The 19,443-nt window shown below is 41.1% G+C and overlaps 1 protein-coding gene across 2 annotated transcripts in view; it reads right to left on the bottom strand.

The window, feature by feature from the left end:
* Positions 1-10,613: 10,613 nt before the first annotated feature.
* Positions 10,614-19,443, bottom strand: part of PHF3 (PHD finger protein 3) — a 127,883-nt gene continuing 119,053 nt past the window's right edge. For both annotated transcript variants that reach the window (XM_089681319.1, XM_089681320.1), the window contains 2 exons: positions 18,116-18,311; positions 10,614-15,962 (listed from right to left, as the gene is read on the bottom strand). In XM_089681319.1, coding sequence (XP_089537445.1) covers positions 13,855-15,962; positions 18,116-18,311 — 2,304 coding nt within the window. In that variant the 3' untranslated portion in view covers positions 10,614-13,854. The remainder of the gene's footprint in view (positions 15,963-18,115; positions 18,312-19,443) is intronic.

The raw sequence follows: 19,443 nt of genomic DNA, 5'->3' as shown, positions 1-19,443 counted from the left end.
TGTATTCACTCTGCAAAAGGTGGTCTATAATCACCAAAGTCTCCCCCCACATCAGAGTTCCCCACATTCCCCTTTAAATCAGTGTCCTTAGAGTTCGCCTTTACATCAGGAATACAGTGCCAGAGGGAACCCTGCATACCCTGATGTAAAGATGAATTCTAAAGTAAAGGGAAATGCTGCAGACTTGGGTCGCAACAATACCCACCCTTTTTTATCAGGGAATACGAGTACCGATACTTACGGTCAAGTACTCACCGATACTGAGTACTGATACTTTGCGGTGCGATTTGTGTCCATACCACCGAAAGAAAGCTCAATTCATGGGGAAAAAAGATGTAAATTTCATTTGGGTGCAGCGTTGCATGACCACATAATTGTCTGTTAAAGTAACAAATAAGAAAGGCAAAAGAAAATCGTGCGCTGCCAAATAATCAGAATAATAATAAATGAGCTGCTGCAAACACGTTATATGTGTAAACATAAAAAACTGACTAAAACAAATGAAAGTGTTTCTCAGCTAGCATAAATCAATACATGTAAATATATGAACAAAAACATGACTGATAGTCCCAAAAGATGATAAACATAAAAATAAATGCAATTCTTCAAAAAAAATCCAAATAAGTGAAAAATCTTCCTGCTGGTGATTACACCCAAAATCCCAGTGCTGTAAATCTTCAGTACATGTGAAACACCACATAGAGGTCGACTCTCACCTTCTTGCATGGACCTGTATGTGGACACAGGTCAAACAAAGCATCTCCCCTATTAGTGGGGGTAACACATAACTTGCTCTTCTGCGCACTCTTCCCCTCATGAATCACCACTGGACCTTCACAAATGGCACCCGATTTCAGCACAGCCAACTCTGTGGATAAAGCTCGACAACCACAAAGTAGACCATAGTGCAGTAGGCTTCTTTAAAAGGCATGTTTATTAAAGCATATGAACTCACATGATAATAGTATTAAAAACACATGAAACAGCGCTCAGAATCAAACAATGGAGAGCTAGACCCTGCCTGTCAGATCGATGTAGGAGCGCTGACGTCACCTGACTTCTCCCCACGCGTATTGTCACACACCGCGTGACTTCATCAGGGGTATCCTGAATAGATTCCCTGCAGCAGCCAGCAGGATGGAGAGTGGGGAGAGAGAAGACCAGGAGAACGTGTGCCGAGAAAGGTTATGTTGCAGCTATGTTGTGGCTGTCTTACTGATCGCATGCTGAACTTCTCCATGCTGAGGAAGATTATGCCTTTATTCAGCCCACCTGATTACTGCACAGCTAGCTGGCAGGAGAGGAGGGGAGCACTGCGAGGGGACCAGAGGAGCATGGTGGGGGGGCTGACAGCTGCCTGCACAGCTATTCCCTAGGAGTCTGTGACTTTCTCTCTTTCCTGCCTTACTGAGCTTCTTCTTATGTTGCACACTGTTGCATAGTGCACCCCTGAACCTTGCACTCTGTACACAGCACACCCCTAGACCCTGCACTCTGTACACAGCACATCCTTGAACCCTGCCCTCTGTATGTAGTGCACCCCTGCAGCCTGCACTCGGTGTGTAGCACACCCCTAAACCCTGCACTCTGTGCACAGCACACCTGTGAACCATACCCTCTGTATGTAGTGCACCTCTGAACCCTGCACTCTGTACACAGCGCACCACTGAACCCTGCACTCTGTACGCAGCACACTCCTGAACCTTGCACTCTGTACGCAGCACACTCTTGAACCTTGCATTCTGTACGCTGCACACACCAGAATCTTGCACTCTGTACACAGCACACTCTTGAACCTTGTATTCTGTGTGTAGTGCACCCCTAAACCCCGCACTCTGTACATAGACCACCCCTAAATCCTGTAATCTGTACACAGCACACCCCTAAACCCTCCACTCTCTACACAGCACACCCCTGAACCCTGCACTCTGTACACAGCACACTCCTGAACCTTGCAATCTGTACACAGCATACTCCTGAACCAAGTCCTCTGTATTTAGCACACTCCTGAACCCTGCACTCTGTACATAGCACACTCCTGAACCTTGTACTCTGTACATAGACCACCCCTAAAAGCTGCAATCTGTACACAGCACACCCCTATACATCTGCATTGTGTACATAGTGCACCCCTAAAACCTGCACTCTGTACACAGCACACTTCTAAACCCTACACTCTGTACACATCGCAGCCCTAAACCCTGCACTCTGTATGTAGTTCACCTCAAAACCCTATACTCTGTACGTAGCACACCCCTAAACCCTGCACTCTATATATTAACTACACCTAAATCCTGCAATCTGCACACAGCGCACCCCTGAACCCGGAACTCTGCGCATAACATACCCATAAACCCTGCACTCTGTACACAGCACACCCCTAAACCCTGCACTCTGTACACAGTGCACCCCTAAACCTTGCAGTCTGTACACAGCACACCTCTGAACCCTACAGTCTGTACACAGCACACCTCTGAACCCTGCAGTCTGTACGCAGCACACCTCTGAACCCTGCAGTCTGTACGCAGCACACCTCTGAATCCTGCACTCTGTATGTAGTGTTGAGGCTACAAAAAAAAAGGGACTGGGGAATCTGTCTTCAGTCTCTCTCTGGGGGGGAAAAAGCAGTCCCTCTTTTGGGGCAAAACAAAGTGGTCTTTCTGTCAGGGAAAAGCAGTCTTTCTGTGGGGGCAAAGCGATCTTGGTCTCTTTCTGTAGGGGCAAAGCATTCTCTCTCTCTCTGTGGGAGCAAAGTGGTCTCTCTCTGTCAGGGCAACCACCCTTGGATCAAGTTAGCTGCACAAAGCACATTCAGCTACCTGCCCTACAAGCACTGCTGCTGCCTGACAACTTCTGAAGCATTCAGTGTGACAGTCAAAGGCTTTAACATACAGCTAGATCTTATGGTAAGTACACAATTTGTTTTGTGTTGTTTTTTAAGCATTTAGCTGCTATAGTCTCATTTTAGGTTTTCTCCCTTTCCCTGTTTTGTACAGGTAGATTTTTCTGGACTCTCATACACCACCGTGACTACCCTGCTCCTTTCAGCCTTCTTGGATCAAGTCCCTGCCTTGGGCAAAGAGCCAGCTACCTGCCTACAAATTCCACAGCTATAAACTCTTATGAGCATACAGCTACATCTTATGGGAAGTATGCAATTTGTTTGTTTTTTGCTTTTGTTTAAGGATTTAGCTGCTATAGTCTCATTTTAGGTTTTTATCCTTCTCCCTCTTTTGTATAGGTAGATTTAGCTGGACTCTCATACACCAATATGACTGCTGCTATTGACCGACTGTTCGACTGCTGCCTTGGATCAATTTACCTGTGCCTAACCTGGAAGCTTTCTGTGACAGTCTGATCAGATATTCAACACCATCTTCCGGTAAGTGCATGTCAATTTGGAAAGCCTCTTTAGATTTTTGTATATGTAAACGCAGATCAGTTTAAAAAGTTTACTATTTTGCCCTGCAAATCAATCAACGCATTGAGGAGCCAGCCAGCTGTATGGCTTTACAGCTGACGCCGCCACCACCACCAGATTAGACAACATGATTTACTAAACGTTAAGTGTTTTTGTATTATATGAACACACCACACACATTTTATCTGTAAAGCCTATGTCATAAGGCAAATGGGCAACACAGACAAAATTATTTTTTGTTTGTGGACACACACCTACCTGCAGTGCATTTAGAGCTTCACATTTGATGCCTCTAAGTGCTACTAACATGTTTTTGTAACATTTTCCATAAGTTCCTAAGATCAGTTTTCATTAACAGCTATTGGTTTTCCTCTGACAGGCATCTGCAGCACACAAGGCAGGTTTTATGTACTAGCTCATAGAACAGTCTTTTATAATATTCTTGTCTTGTTCAGATCCAGTTTGAAGTTTGTAACACAACACATTTCAGGGCTTGTGTTGTTTGTAGGGTACACTATCTGCACTGTGCAGTTCCATTTTAGAAATGGAAGGGGCACAACCACCTCCTGCAAAAACAAAACAACAAAGTTAGGTTTTGTTCCTTTGTAGGCTCATGGCTAAGAGATGTGCAGTTCAAATACCAGTTAACAACAGATGCTGTATCAAAACAAAATGCAAAGTGTCTGTGGTGCAAAAGAGTGTTCAGCATAGCATATGGTGGTGTTTGTGATGTCCTCAGTCATGTTGCAAGTTCAAAACACAAGGCTATTGCTGCAGCTAGGCAAGCCAGTGCTGGAATTGTTAATTTTGCTAAAAAAAAACACCACTAGATCCAGCAGTGCTGGCTAATAAGAAAATAACCAACCTGGCACCCCGGAATCATCTGCCAATATGTGTAATGGATCTCCGCAGCTCCAACAAGCATGGAAGCCAGTGTGCGTTCCAAAATGCGGAAGTGGCCTGTGAACTTCTTGATCTCGTTGAAGCTACTGCTAAGGCTATTTTTGAGCAGATTTAATGATGTTTTCTGGAAGATGGTATCCCCCTAAAAAAATGTCATAGTTCTTGGTACAGATGGTGCAAGTGTAATGGTTGGTCCAAGAAATTCTGTACTATCCCGCTTCAAAGTAGAGCAGCCTTACCTTTTTGCACATTCACTGTATGTGCCATATTGCTGCCTTGTGTTCTGTAGATATCGCTAACGCCATACCTAAAACTGATGAGCAACTTTGCAGAGACAGCCACAATTCTACACCTCTGTTCTATCAGTGGCTTTCTTTGATTGACTCCTTCAACTGCTTTCTGAATCAATATGATGCCCTACTAAGTTATTTTCTGTCAAGTGATGATGCAGACAGTTTGGTAACTGGACAGAATAAGCATCAAGATATAGCATCCTATCACTAAATGCTACTTTCTGTTTCTTCAAGCAGCTTAGCCAAATTTCACCCACTACAATAAAATTGTCTTGTACTTCAAGTACTGCCAATTGCTTGCATGTTTTATGAGCTACTTTATCATGCAGACATGTTGGTTTCCATTCAAAATGATGCACTGATTCTATTTGATCACACTAATAGTGCAAACTTCAAATCAACAGAGAGCATTTTCATTGGCTACCAAACAAGGGAACATCTGTCTAAAGTAGAAGACTTGTCAGCTGTTCACCGGTTTATGGTGCAAGTAATGACATTTTACAGAGTAGTAACTGCAATTAAAAACAGAATTATTCAGCTTTTGGCTTTACTAAAATCTTGAAATGGTTCTCCTTCAAATTCTGGGAACAATATAGAACTTGCCCAGCATTTTCTGCAAATTGTTCCCCTATCTGAGTTTGACGCACCGCATACTGAATTTATAGAATACCAAGTGACAGATTTCAGTGATGTTGCTGAGACTCAGGCTTATGATTCTTATTGGCACATGGTAGGATAAAGCTGTAGCATCGATCCGGACAATCAGCTGAAATTTTCCTACCCCATGGTACAGCTGAGGTAGAATGTGTGTTCTCATCTGTAAAGTTAATGAAAACTAATCATAGGAACAACCTTTCCACTCCATTGTTGGAAGGATTGCTGTAGTAAACAGTGACCCAGGAAGAAATACTAGAGCGCGAATCTCCAGGGGCTACATACTGAAGATTCGCACTCCGTGTCCTCTCTACGTCAAGCAATAACACTTGAATCTCTTCCTGCAAAAGCGGGCAGCTCTTCTTGCTGCTGTCCAGCACCTCCTGTATCAAGGGGTTATTACCCTTGTACCAAAAAAATAAACACTTTAAGGGCTTCTCCTCAAACTTATTTAAGATTCTCAAACCAAACAGAGGAGTTAAACCCATTGTGGATCTAAAGACTATCAACTTGTTCCTTTGGGTTCAACAGTTTAGCACGGAAACTGCCAGGTCAATCATTGCTTCCCTCTTTCCGGGGGATTTTGTGGCTTCAGTAGACATTTTGGATACTCACTTGCACTTTCCTAAATCTCTGCATCATCAGTGTTACCTTCGTTTTGCAATGGATGCTCAGCACTGCCAATTGGTCCCCCTTCCCTTTGGTCGGTTCATGGCCCCCCAGGTCTTCAAGGTACTTGCCCAGTTCTGGCTGTGCTCTGTGCTCAGGGGATTCATGATGTAGGTTACCCAGACAATCTCCTGTTAAAGGATAAGTTCTCCCTGTCTATCAGCCAGCATCCAACAGGCAGTCGAGACTTTGCAGATTCTTGATTGTCTCTTCAATCTAAAGTCATAATTGTGCACATCTCACAGACTGGAGTGTGCCTGAAGCTAGACATGGCCCTATCTAGGAACTTCCTGCCTCAGGACATATTTTGGCCCTCTGTTTTCATTATTGGACCCTTGAAGCCCAGGGAAAGCCCTTTGTGCCTGCATGAGTGTTATGAGCATAATTGTTACCACCTCCTTCAAGGCTGTGTCGTAAACCCAATTTCACTCCAGACTGTTGCAACTCAACCATTTTGGTGCTATGTGTATCCCCGCAGGGAAGGCATATATTAGCTTGAAGTCCATGAGATTACCAGAGCATTGGATGCTAGTGCTAGAGGATCATTGGTCCTGGCCACAAACATGGACATCTCGTTGTTAACCCTGGTGACTAGAATATCCATATCTGGATTCCCTTATTTCTGACATAGAAGATTGAAGATGTTGAGATGGAGGGACAATTCCCCTTGGTCTAAGCAATGGCGGTCTAGAAAATACACCTACCAATTGTCCACTCCTGGTATATGAAGAGCAGAGATTTCTAGCCAGTGCTTTTCTGTCCAGATGATCAAACTTACTTCATTCAAGCCTGCCTGACTCCAAGTTTTTCCCTGACAACTGATATAGGCCACTGTCATGGCATTGTCTAATTGCACCGATTGGGTGTCCCTGGAGAAGGTATGGGGGGGGGTCCAGTGGTGCAAAGCCAACTTTATTTATCTGAGCTCCAATATGTTTATGTGGAGCTTTGCTTCCCTAGGTGAGCAGAATCCCTGAACTATATGAGATTGAAACACCCCTCCCTATCCTTTGAGGCTGGCATCTGTTTTTATCACTTTACGTGAAAGAAAGGACTTTCTCATTTCTAAACGCTGGATTAGTAATCCACCAAGTGAGGGGAGTTCCTTACCTGGCTGGAGAGAGACACAGGGAAGTCGAGAGATGTAAAGTGTTTGTTCCAGGTCAACAGAATGTTGTGTTGGAGGGGCCTTGAATGAAACTGAGCAAAGGGAACAGTTCCCAATGAGGCAATCATGAGGCCTTGGAGTCTCAATTAGAATCATACAGAGGGATGTCTCTTTGATTTTGAGATTTTAACCTGAGACCTTAAAGAAAAACTTTGCTTGGCGGAAGCAAAAACCTTTGCCTGGGTCACATCTAGGATGAGGCCCAGATATTCCAGGTGCAGTGAAGACTGGAAGGTAGACTTTTGGGAGTTGATTACCTACCTGAAAGCCTGAAGAATTTGAATAGGCCTTTAGATGTTTGCAGTTGTGAGGAAGAGGAATTGTTCAAAAGAAGGTCGTCTAGGTACTCAACAACCTGAACGCAATGAGTTCTTAAGAAAGTGATTAGGAGTGCAAGCACCTATGTGAATAGTGGGTGTTGTGGATGAAGTCTGAGTAGAGCAGTGTAGTGACTTGTGCTTTGAGGAGATAGAAGCCCATGTAAAGGGGGTTTCGAGACTTCTGATGTGTGACAGGGAACTTTCCTCCTGTGACATATTTTCTGACTTTGGCAGGTGTCTCAGCAAAGAGGCATCCTCCTTCAAAGGTTATATGAGCAAGACATCTTTTACAGGAAGATTTATCTGACTAGGCATCCAGTTATAAGATTCTGCCCATATGGACAGAAATGAAAGCCATTCTGGAAATTTAGGTCATGACTTTTTGCACCATAGAAAAGGAAGGCAGAAGGCAGTGTTCCACCAGCCAACCTAATTGCCAAAATTCACTTTTATCATCTTAAGCAGGAATTAATGCAGTTTGCAAGAATTAATTCTCCTTTATCAAGGCCTTATAGCAGCATATCCCTTTTTACTGACCTTTCTCAGGCATACTTTGGTGGCTCGGAAAAAGTTAGTCTAACAAAATTTCTGCGCAACCATGACGTCACTTATAAATGGGGGTTCCCGCTAAACTCATGATTACTAAAGACAACCACACTGTCACGATCAGATCTGAGGAAGAGGGGCTTCAAATGACTAACAAAAATGGTGCTTACTCCCCTCAGAGGATGACGCAACTTCCTCCAAATCCCCTCCAGGCAGAATCTCGTCAGGCTTGGAAAAAAGCACCAAGTTGAGTTACTATCTTTCAGAAAACACAGCACTTTTGTGTATACTGATAGAAAGTGCTTCTTAGGTTCCGCATAAAGTTCAAAGTGGAAGGAGCATCTTCTATAGGCACAGTAAAATATTTGTTTAAAGTGATTCTAAAGGCTGAAATTTAAAAAAATATATATACAAACACGTGATACTTACCTGCTTTGTGCAATGGTTTGCATCGATCAGCCCTGATCCTCTTCTTCTTGGGCCCCCTGCCGGTGGTCCTGGCTACTCCATATGCCTCTTGCTATTACAGCTCCTGAGCCACACTCCTGTGAATAGACACTGTCTAATCACACAGAACAGCTCCCCCCTCAACCTCTCTCCTCGCTGTCTCACTGCTGTGAGTAAAATGCATTAAGGTAAAAAGCCTTCTGCCTTTAGAACAACAGGAAGACTGGGAAAACAGGGTAACTACTGGAAGAGGCCACTTTTTAGTGAATTATTTTTCCACTGAATAAAGCTCGGCAATGATTCTGAGGGGTAAAAAAAAAAAATAAAGATCTTTGAGAAAACCAATCAAAAATCGCCCATTCTTGTTCACAAATGTCTTTTTTAGACTTTGCAGATCCCTTAGTACCCAGAGCGGCCTGGTGACACAAAGGAGAATCAAGTGCAACTATACCAAGAATTTTGAGCAAAAGCAGAAGTCAGCTTATCTACAATGGCAAGCACGTTGCACAGAACCATAGCATCAGGTGTATGGGAGGCTGGGGAAGAGAAATCTTTTGCAGCGCTCTAGCACTGCCTCTAGGGCTCATCAAGGTTTTCAATGTCTACCTCTTTAACCGATTCCCATCCGCCCTATAGCAGAAATACTGCTACAGGGTGGCACAGGTGCACAAAATCACGCATATATACACGTGATTTTGCATTTCCGGGTAGGGGGGCGCACGCACCCTACCCACTCCACCATTCGCAGCCGCGGCTGTCAATCACCAGATCCCTGCCGGTAATTACTCCCCATTAATTTCCAAAGGTCTCCGATGGGGAGGAAAACTGTTTTGTTAACTAACAGTTCTCCTCCCTGTCAGCTCGGGTGCACAGCACAGCCATCCAGAGCAGTGCGAATACAGTGAATCACACTGACACGGCCCCCTAGTAAAACACTCCCTGCACACAGTTAACACTTTGATCGCCCCTCATTTTAACCCCTTCCTGCCCAGTGCCATTAGTACAGTGTCAGTGCTTTTTTTTTTTTTTTAAGCACTGACCACTGTATTGGTGTCACTGGGGATCTCAGTGACACCAACTCAGTTCCCCCCAGTGTCAGAATGTCCGACGCTGTCCCACTATAAGTCGCTGATCGCCGCCATTACTAGTAAGAATTTAATCCCAGTATATATATACCATTTGTAAACGATATAACTTTCATGTAAACCAATTAATTTACACATATTGGATTTTTTTTTTTTTTTTAGGAAAGACATGTAGCTGAATACATTCTGCCCTAAATTTATGACATATGATTTTTAAAAAATTTTTACTGAATGTTTAATAGCAAAAAGTCAAAAATATTGTTATGTTCTCAAAATTGTCAGGTTTTTTTTTTTATAGTGCAAAAAATTAAAAAACCTCACAGGCAATGAAATACCACCAAAAGAAAGTTCAATTTGTGGGGGGGGAGGAAAAATTTTATTTGGGTGCAGCATTGAATGACCGCACAATTGTCAGTTAAAGTAACACAGCGCCCTAATGCAACAAATGGCCTGGACAGGAAGGGGGGCAAATCCTCAGGAGGGCAAATGGTTAAAAGAAGGCAGTTTCACTTCCCATTCAGGTAGAGAGGGAAGCAGTGGAGACAGTGCTTGGTACTTTTGGGTTCTGGCCAGCGATGGATTAGGGCTGCAAGTTGCCCAAGAAGTTCTCACATAGTTGCAGCGTATCTCACCAAAGAAACCTGCTTTGGTGAGATACGCTGCTTGTTGTTTGCCTGAGATAGAGCTGGAATCAGATGCAGAGACTCATGTTAAAATTGTGTCCTGTGCAAGTGCAAGGGAAGCCCTCAAGTGGTTTGAGTGCTTTGCAATTCACTTGCAGAACGAATGTTTGACTGAACTTCCCTTGCATCTGGTTTCTTACACTGTCAGTGAGGGTACTTCCCTGTGGGGTACTCACAAAAAAGAAACCAGGGGAAACGTGTATGAAGAATATACAGAAACCCAGGTGTAAACCATCTGGTAGTGAAGTCCTCATGACAAAAGGGTGGGAACAAATACCAAAAGTACCTTACAAAGGCTATGGGCAGATGGTGGTAACAGTGCAACCTTTGGTGTGATGTTCCACCCCGTCATCGACTTAAGACTAAGCTCTAAATGATTAAACTTTTAACATTGGCAGTAAAATTTCTGACACCCATAAGTGAATAGAGTCAAACACAATTTGCAAATTTTATTAGTAAAATGAATACCATTCAGGAAACAATAGTAGGTGTATTGCAAGCAGTGGAGATATTAAAGTGGAACTTTAGGCTGAATAAAAAAATGGGAGGACATGTATGATTTTTAACACAAAAAAGACATGCTTTGTCTCTGTGCAGAAGTGACGACATCATCCCTGCAACAGTGGCCAGCAATCAAGACCTGGAAAGCGGCTGCCCAGAGATATCAGCAGCCGGACAGGGAGCTTGAGGATGCCGCATCAATGGAGCAGAGGTGAGTAGTGTTCTGCTTTAAGTCTCATACTTGCTCAAGAGCTACAGTAATGGTCAGATAACAGGAAGAGCCTGTCTTACTTTCCACGTTGCTTGCTCCTGTATAGGTCCAGGCTTCGCCCATCACGCTGGACATATACCCCCAGAGGTATCTTCAGGGTCTGGGAATCACAGCCCTGGACTTTTTAGCACCCTGGCTAACTAAACTGGCTAACTAGTGCCAAGGTGAATGCACACGCAAGATTCAGTGTCCAAAGCAACATTACAGGCCAGCCCCACAGCGTGGAGTCCAGGTACTGTTCCCAAGGTTTTATCAAGGCTTTACTGATCCGGAATCATTGCTTCTATTGTATTTGTAGAAGGCAGTTAAGAGGTTGATTGAAGAACTACAAGTAAATAGGAACTAGTTAAGCATAGAACTTTTCTATAAGGCAGTAGAGGTTCATTACCTATAGAACACGAATAAAAAAACTGAGGTTTCACAGAATGGAGTAGGGCTGAAAGGGTATGTCCAAGTGGGGCCAAGCTTTGACAGTGTCCAATTATCTGAAGGTAGCAGGCTATAAACCAGTGTCTATGGATATGTAGCCTTTTGACTTATGTTGTAAAATGCCACTCAAAAAAGCCTTGAGTGTCTCAAAAACCAGCATTCAGTGCTGACAACAATAATGCTAAATAAAGCAGTATTAAACTCAAAAAAATACATTATTATACAGCAGCTTACCAATTCATAGATGTGATGGCTGTACTAGTTTCCTTTTTTGTCTTTCTTCCTTCTATTTTCATTTGGTGGCTCAGCCAGAAACTCTTTCAGAAGTTCAAGCTCTTCAGCAGAATGTATCACCTTACATGGATGAGACCTTCCATTTACCAGTAGCAAGGGTGATTAAAAGGACTTAAATGATTAAAAGTGTTAGCTGGAGTTTGTCTTCAATGTATTTGTATTTAATTCCACTAATACATTTAAAAAGGTATCCACTTACATGGAAAAAAAACAAGTCAAATTGTAACTGAATGTTACTAAAAATTATCTTTCCTTTTCAATCTGCAGCACTGTCATTTTCTGTAAAATGCAATGCAATATGGCAACTTAGAGACGTTACAGAGAGGGTATACAGAATGCCCACTGAAAATATAATTTCCTGCTTGAGCGATTGGCTTACTAATTTTCCAGCTGTCTACACTGAGATACAAGTCAGATTTTTGGCATCCCCTGCAAAACAATTACATCGAAAGGGATGCAGACCCTGCCAATTTCCTCAGAGATCTACAGATGAAGCAGCTGATTGATAATTATAAAACCACTTTCATTAGATTCACTCTCCACATGGACACAGACAAACTGCTATTTCTTTAGAATAACAAAAGTATTGGTTGTGCTTCTGCTGCTCAGATCTGAATGTATGTAATGTGAAGTTGGCATTTTATTGTATCTGTTGCAGATTCCTACCTTTTTTGTTCTTTAAATTAAAAAAAAAAAAAGAAGAAAAGTGACAAAGTTTAAAATCCTTGCAATTTACATAGATCACCCAGAGGGGAATGTTTTTACTCAACAAAAGTGAAGTTACATCTCCCCAAACTGACAATGCTACTGTCTGCTGTGTCCTGGCTCATTCCTTCAAAGTGGTGTCCAACTAATGTAGAAAGTGTGTTTCTGTCCAGATAACCAGGTGAAGACAAAAGGGGGAAAAAAGTCAAAGAAAAGAAAACGGATGCAGCCACCACATCTAGCGATTGGTAAGATGCAAATGAATATGTCTGGTTTTAACTTAATACCACTTTAATGGGCCTACAGCTGTTACTTCAAAATTAGTCAGAACCATGACAGAACAGCTTTTGTACATATAAACCGACAAGTATGTTACACTTACAAAAGAATTACAGAGCCTAACTTTACAGTATTTGAAGAAACAAATGTGTTACCCTTAGCCACTTGGAACCAATGGTGATTTTTCCAGTGAAGTTTTAAAATTTTAACATTTAAAAGGGGGATGCTGGTTAGATGCTGTAGGAAACCCAATTAGTTTCCAACATGAAATCTAGTATTTTATGTATGATCATGAAAACTTAATAAAAGATACATACATAGTAATAGAATTTAGTTAATAAAATGATTCAAGTACAGACGACAGGCAAGCACATTAAGCAAATGCAAGAAATAATACTAAAATCTTTACTTTTCAACAGGAATTAAACACAACATTTCGTACACAGTAATGAGACAAAATATGTTAGTTTTTTATCATCTTTAAAATCAAAATATTCCTTAAAATATTTACATTTTACAGTATAAAAAAATAGCAAAACACAAGAATGTACAAGCAGAGATTTCAAGTATTTAAAGCGCAAACAAATTTTCTAATTTTAACTTAACAACAGAAGATGTAAGCTTAAAAGTTAAAATATATTTCCCCTATGGCAAGTGCATTTCAAAGCTTTAGTAACCGAACGGTTTCCTAATACATCCATGATAAAATCATCTCTGATATGCTAACTTTAGGAAATTGATAGATCAATGTAATTTTGCCAGAAGTAAGCTTTTTTTTTTACAGCACCAAATGGTTATAGAGTTTTCTAAACAGTAATTTATGAATCCTGAATCTGTTCTGGTTTAAAAACAGTGCAATTAAAAAGATTTTTTTTTTTTTTTTTTTTTTTTAAGAACAGGTTTTAAAATGTTAGCAATACTTCAAATGTGAAATGTTGTACATTATGCACAATTTCTAACTAAATATCTCAGCTGCATATTTAGAAAGAAATGTATTATGATTTTACATGAGGATTGTAAAAGATTTGTAAAAACATTTTGTTTTAGTGAGAATCAAACATCAAAGAATATATTACGGGCAGTCAGGCTTTACAACACATTTTTTTCCCAGGAAAAAAACACTGACATTTAATAGAAAAGGATGGCACAAATAAAATAAAAATGTAAAAAAAAAAAAGCAGTGCTTTTATCGTTTGCTTTTACTTTTTTCACTGTGGTCCCTGCTCTTGTCTTTGTGGTGCCTGTCTCTCTCTTTTTCATCTTCTCTATCTCGAATTTTGTCCTTCGTTTTATCTTTATCATGACTCCGATCCGATTTATCACTACTCTTCCTTTCTTTACTTGTTCTACTGTCTGAAGACTTGTCGCTGTGAGAAGCTCTAGATCTTTCTCTGTGTGACTCATCACGGCTTTTCCGATCTCTGTCATGGCTCCTTTCTTTTTCTCTGTCTCTACGCCTGCTTCTTTCAGAGTCCCTATCTCCATGCTTTTCACTTCCTGATTCTTTTTCATGTCTTTTTTCTTTTGAATGGTGAGACTCACTATAGAATCTTTGTCTATGTTCACTTTTGCTTCCTCGACTGAAGTTTCTGTCACGATCTTGTTTATCCCAAGGGTCACTGTGGCGCCTTTCTTGAACTCTGTGATCTTTCAGATACAGCTTTTGAGGTGTCTGGTACATAACTTGTTCTGAATTTAAAAGAGGTCCACTCATAATGGGGCCAAAAAAATGTGGCGGTCGAGGTATCTGAAGTGATGGATGCCAAGCAACCAATGGATTATGAATACTGGGGTCTGCAGACTGAAATCTAGGATGTCTTGGAAAATTGATACCTAATGGAGTTGGAAGCAGGGGTGGTATATGAGGAGGATATGAAAATATTGGATTACCCTGCAATGGAAAGCTGGGAGTATGCTGGAATGGAAATGGAGGAGGGTTGCTCTTTAAAGGTAGAAATGAAGGCTGTTGTAACCTTACTGGTGATAAGTTTCCTGTAAAGGTAGGAACTGAATTTTTGCTAGATGTTTCTGTCTGCAAAGAATTTGATGCCTGTGACTGCGATTTATTTGCTGCCAAAGCTCGGCGAAATTGCTGTAGAGGGTCTGTTTCATCAATTAGAAGATCTGGTGGATACTGTCTGCTGTTTTCATTTCTTGATGATTCAGCAATTTCTAACTCATTCTTTGTGGAAGAGGACAAGCTGCTTTTAGATTTATCACTCCTAGATGCAAGTAGATCACTTTCTTCATGGGAGTGTTTCCTATTCCTATCTTTTTTATGTTTCAAAGTGCTTTCGCTTGGTTCTTTATCATGTGTTGCATCCTCCCTATTTTTGCTTATATCACAGTCTTTTAAATCTGGAGAGTTTATATGACTTCTTGTGGCAGCTTGCCTTGGATCCCTTTTAATATGCATTAATTTTGAAGGTTTCACAGAGTTTTCACTGGCATCTACAGGCGATGTATTGTCACCATCACTGCTGCTTTTATTTTCAGGAACTGGAGATAAGTTTGGATTAACATTATCTTCAATGTCTTGATTAAAATCAGCAGAGCCTACTGAATTGCCTTTCTCAACCATTTCATCACTTGACCAAGCATTTACTTTGGCTAAATACACTTCAGTAGGAACATCTTGAGGTTTGTCCTTTAGGGATACAGTAAGTTTTCCAGACTGAGATAGTATTATTGGTGTTGGATTTTCTTTTGTTTCGTCTACAGTGTTAGGGGTTATATCCATTTCTAGGTCTTTACCAGGAACTGTTTCAGCAGTAACAGTTTCATCTTTCAGTTGTTTTTTTCCTTCCTTTAATGTTTGATCACTGGTTGTTGTAACAGGAGGTTTATGTTCAAATGTACTTTCTGTAGTTCCCAAAAGAGACTGTAATATGTCATCCACAGGCAATGGTTTGTTGGCTAGATCTATTGTTGACTGGGGATTTTCCCACCCAACTAATACACCTGGAAGGAACCTTAGTGGTTTTGCTGGCTCTCTCTTAACAACAGTTTCTGGTACCGGTTCAACACTTGCTTGAGGTTCATCATTATCGGACAGCTGAGGTCTATTTCTACTCTTGTGTAACACAGCAGAGAAAGAATTGAAAAAATCATTTTCATCATCATCATCATCATCAGCTTCTTCATCATCACCATCAACATCATTTCTACTCTTTTTCTCAGGAACACTTATTAAAGTTCCTAGTTGGTCGTCATCGAGGCTTGTGCTGTGCTGCCTTTTCACTTTTTGACGAATTATCAGGGCCAAAAGCAGATTGGGTCTTCTTGTTTCTAGACCTGTGTTAAAGGAAAAAGGATTTAAAAAAGGCATACAATCCTTTTTGCTTATAAAACTTAAAAAAATATATGAATAAAGGGCATTACATTCATATACTGTAAACAGGGGGGTGTGGAAATTTTTGAAAAAACTACTTGTCCAGGGTCTAGATCAGGGCCCCAATCTACTTGTCCCTCATGACAATCTACTTGTCCAGATAAAAGAAAAACAACAAAATTTAACCAAACCTGTATTTAAATTGGAGGCGATTTTAGGAATGTCTGGGGCTTTTAAAAACAAGAAGCTTTATGGCGACCTAAACGTGTAATATTTTTAACATTGTGTTGTTTATCTCCTCCTCCCCTTCCTGCCTGTTTCCAGCACTGCACCTGGGGACTAGCAGGGAGGAGAGAGACCTTGCAGTGTAATGAGTACTGATTGGCTGCTCATCAGGAAAGGGTGGGTCAGGGCTTATACTTTATCCCTTTCGCTGCCAGAGCCGTTTTTGCGTTTTTTGCACACATTTAAAAAAAAATCATTTTAGGCCTGAAGATTACCTAAAACCCACAAACATTATATATTTTCTGAAAGCAGAGACCCTAAAGAATAAACTAGTGGTAGTTCCAATTTTTTTATGTAGCAGGATATTGCTGCAAAATTTCAGTAAAAAATACAAGTTAATTTTACGGCACAAAAAAAAGCAATAAATTGCCTTATTTTTTTTGTAAAATATAAAAGATGAGGGTGCAGGGAGTAAATATTCAAGTTGTCAAACCTTAAATTTGTGTGCGCTTGTGAAATGGCGATGAACTTCGGTACCCTATATTTTCTATAAGTCAACACTTTTAATGCTTTGTATAGGTCACCAGTTTAGCGTTATGGAGGAGGTCTGGTGCTAGAATTATTGCTCTCATTCTGGCTTGTGTGGCGATACGCACCGTGTATTGAAATCGACGGGTTTCATGCGTAGGCGCCCCAGAGTGTGCTTTTACGTTTGTACGTGCGTATATTTGGGGGTCTCAACATTTTATTTGGGGGGGGATGGTATGTGCTTGGGTGTAACTTTCATTTTCTACAATTAAAATCAAATAGATGAATCATCACGTGTGATGATTTTTGGTGACAGGTTCTCTTTGAGCCATCCAAGGTCCCAAGACCCTGCATGTCTCCACTTTGCTCCACTGGGGATTGCTCTACAATCTCTCAACGGTGACCTGGAAGTGACATCACTTCCAGGTCAGCACAAGGGAGGGGGAGCTCTTCTCCCTCCCCTCTAGCCGACGGCGAGCCAGGCCCACAGATGGACAAGCGGAGCCTGGGACACCTTACATCGGGGGCGCAGAGAGGCTGGCACTGTGTGGAAGAAATCGGCGGCAGCGCTGCCACAGCTTGCTTCACCTGGCAGGTGAGCCCTGCTGCTTGCTCGCAGCAGGGCTAAAGGTAGAAGGAAGCTACCTGCCCGGCGCCCGCAACTATATGTCCCGGGCTTTGGGCGATAGGAATCCATCATCCCTGTGTAAAGTAAGTACTATGCTACTTTTAATAAATATATCGTTTTTTAATCCCCTCACAAATATTCTACAAAAGTATTGGCATATTCACAATGTTAAAGTGATACACACTGCTTAATTTACATTGTCCCTTCTGTATGTGGATGATGGCACTGTAATTATTTTAATTAAAAAAACAAAAAAAACATTACTTTGCAATAAAATAAAAAACCCAGTGGTTATCAAATACCACCAAAAGAAAGTTCTATTTGTGTGAAAAAAAAAACTAATTTTGTTTGGGTACAGCGCTGTATGACCGTGCAATTACCAGTTAAAGTAATGCATTGTTATATAGCAAAAAATGGGGTAAACCCTTCTGAAGCTGAAGTGGTTAAACTGGCCGTTTGCACTGCAATCAGTGCCTCTTCTCACTGTGCTGTGATGGGAAGTATCTCCACTCCTTATCACAGCTACACAGTAGACAGTCACTACCATGGTTTATTTCTTTCATAAACAGACACATTAGTAGTGTCCAAGCATCAGGGACATACAAGAGTATCACCTACACAATGTGAAACGTGGAAGCATTACTTCTAATTTATCATGATTCCATTTGGAGCTATTACAAATTTTATAATGTATTTATTAGTAACTTAAAACATTTTTCATATGGTAAATCTTACCGGGTCCATCAAACGGTACAAAAAAATGTGGGATTTTTTCAGAGGCTCCTAATGGAATTAGGTACATGTCTTTCACCTGCCTCATATTGTTTGCTACTACACCATAACGCTTTCTGCTACTAAAGTAAGAATAGAGTAATGTGTAAGAAATCTGATCTTCTTCAGTCTCTGGACAAAAGCGAATTACACAGGTCTCCTAAAAAGAAAAAAAATATATATATATATTATGGTTATCAATATTAGTTTGTGTAGATTTCAACTTGTGCTTATCATCAAAAACAGGTCATAATATTGTTTTGTGTTACAAAACCTTTGAAATATCTTCTGCAGAAAAAAAGGTATGCTGTACATATCGCAATACAAGCACATTTCCAAATATTTTATCCCTTTAAGACCCTGCAAGTACAGATTGAAATGCACTATTGGAATGACAATACACAGTCCAATATACAGAATATTTGTCGACTAAGTGGTGTCAGCCCAGCCCATTTTTCTTTTGCTTAACCCACCTAATCTCCTATCTCCTCAATATAGACACTACTATTATGTCGTCTAAGATAAAAAAAAAAACTGGCACAGCAAAATACTCTGACATACCACAGGAAGTGGGCAGCACAGTGGCTAAAAACTTAGCACTTCCGCCTGGCAGTACTACGGTCGATGGTTCGAATCCCAACCAAGGTACCACCTGCCTGGAGTTTGTATGTTCTCCCTGTGCGGGTTTCCTCCCAAACTCCAAAGACATGCTGGTTGGTTAAGTGGATCCTGTCTAAATTGGTACTAGTATGTGTATGTATGAATGTCAGTTAGGGACTTTAGATTGTACGCCCCTTGAGGGTTAGGGACTGATATGAATGTACAATATATGTAAAGTTCTGAATAAAATTGATGGCGCTATACAAGTACCAATAATAAATACTTAAAGCGGTAGTAAACTGCATCTTTAAAAAAAATAAAAAATAAATTCCCTGCAAGGTTATGTCACAATGTGCTAGTATGCATCGCATTGCACGCTGTCACCACTGACAGGGTTTCCATCTTCACCCGGCATTTCGTTCGGGTCCACGAGCTCCAGTCGTCTGACTGGCCAATCCACAATCATGTCCCATTGTGCCATGGCACAGTACTCTGAAGGAATGGCACAGGTTCCTTCAAAGCGCATGCACCGGCTCTCAAAAAGAATAGCTCCTAAACGGTGCACATTTGATTTTACATACAGGTAAGCTTACCTTAGGCTTACCTGTAGGCAAAAGTATACAAAAAGAGTTTACTAACACTTTAACATAACATACAAGACAACTATGTAATTCTGAAATGATTAATGGGTA

The sequence above is a fragment of the Staurois parvus genome, unplaced genomic scaffold (genome assembly GCF_062004578.1).
Source record: "Staurois parvus isolate SC_StPar_1 unplaced genomic scaffold, SC_StPar_1.0 ptg000264l, whole genome shotgun sequence".
Lineage (NCBI taxonomy): Eukaryota > Metazoa > Chordata > Amphibia > Anura > Ranidae > Staurois > Staurois parvus.
Note: the sequence above shows the minus strand (reverse complement) of the source record. Positions and strands in the feature narration are given on the sequence as shown.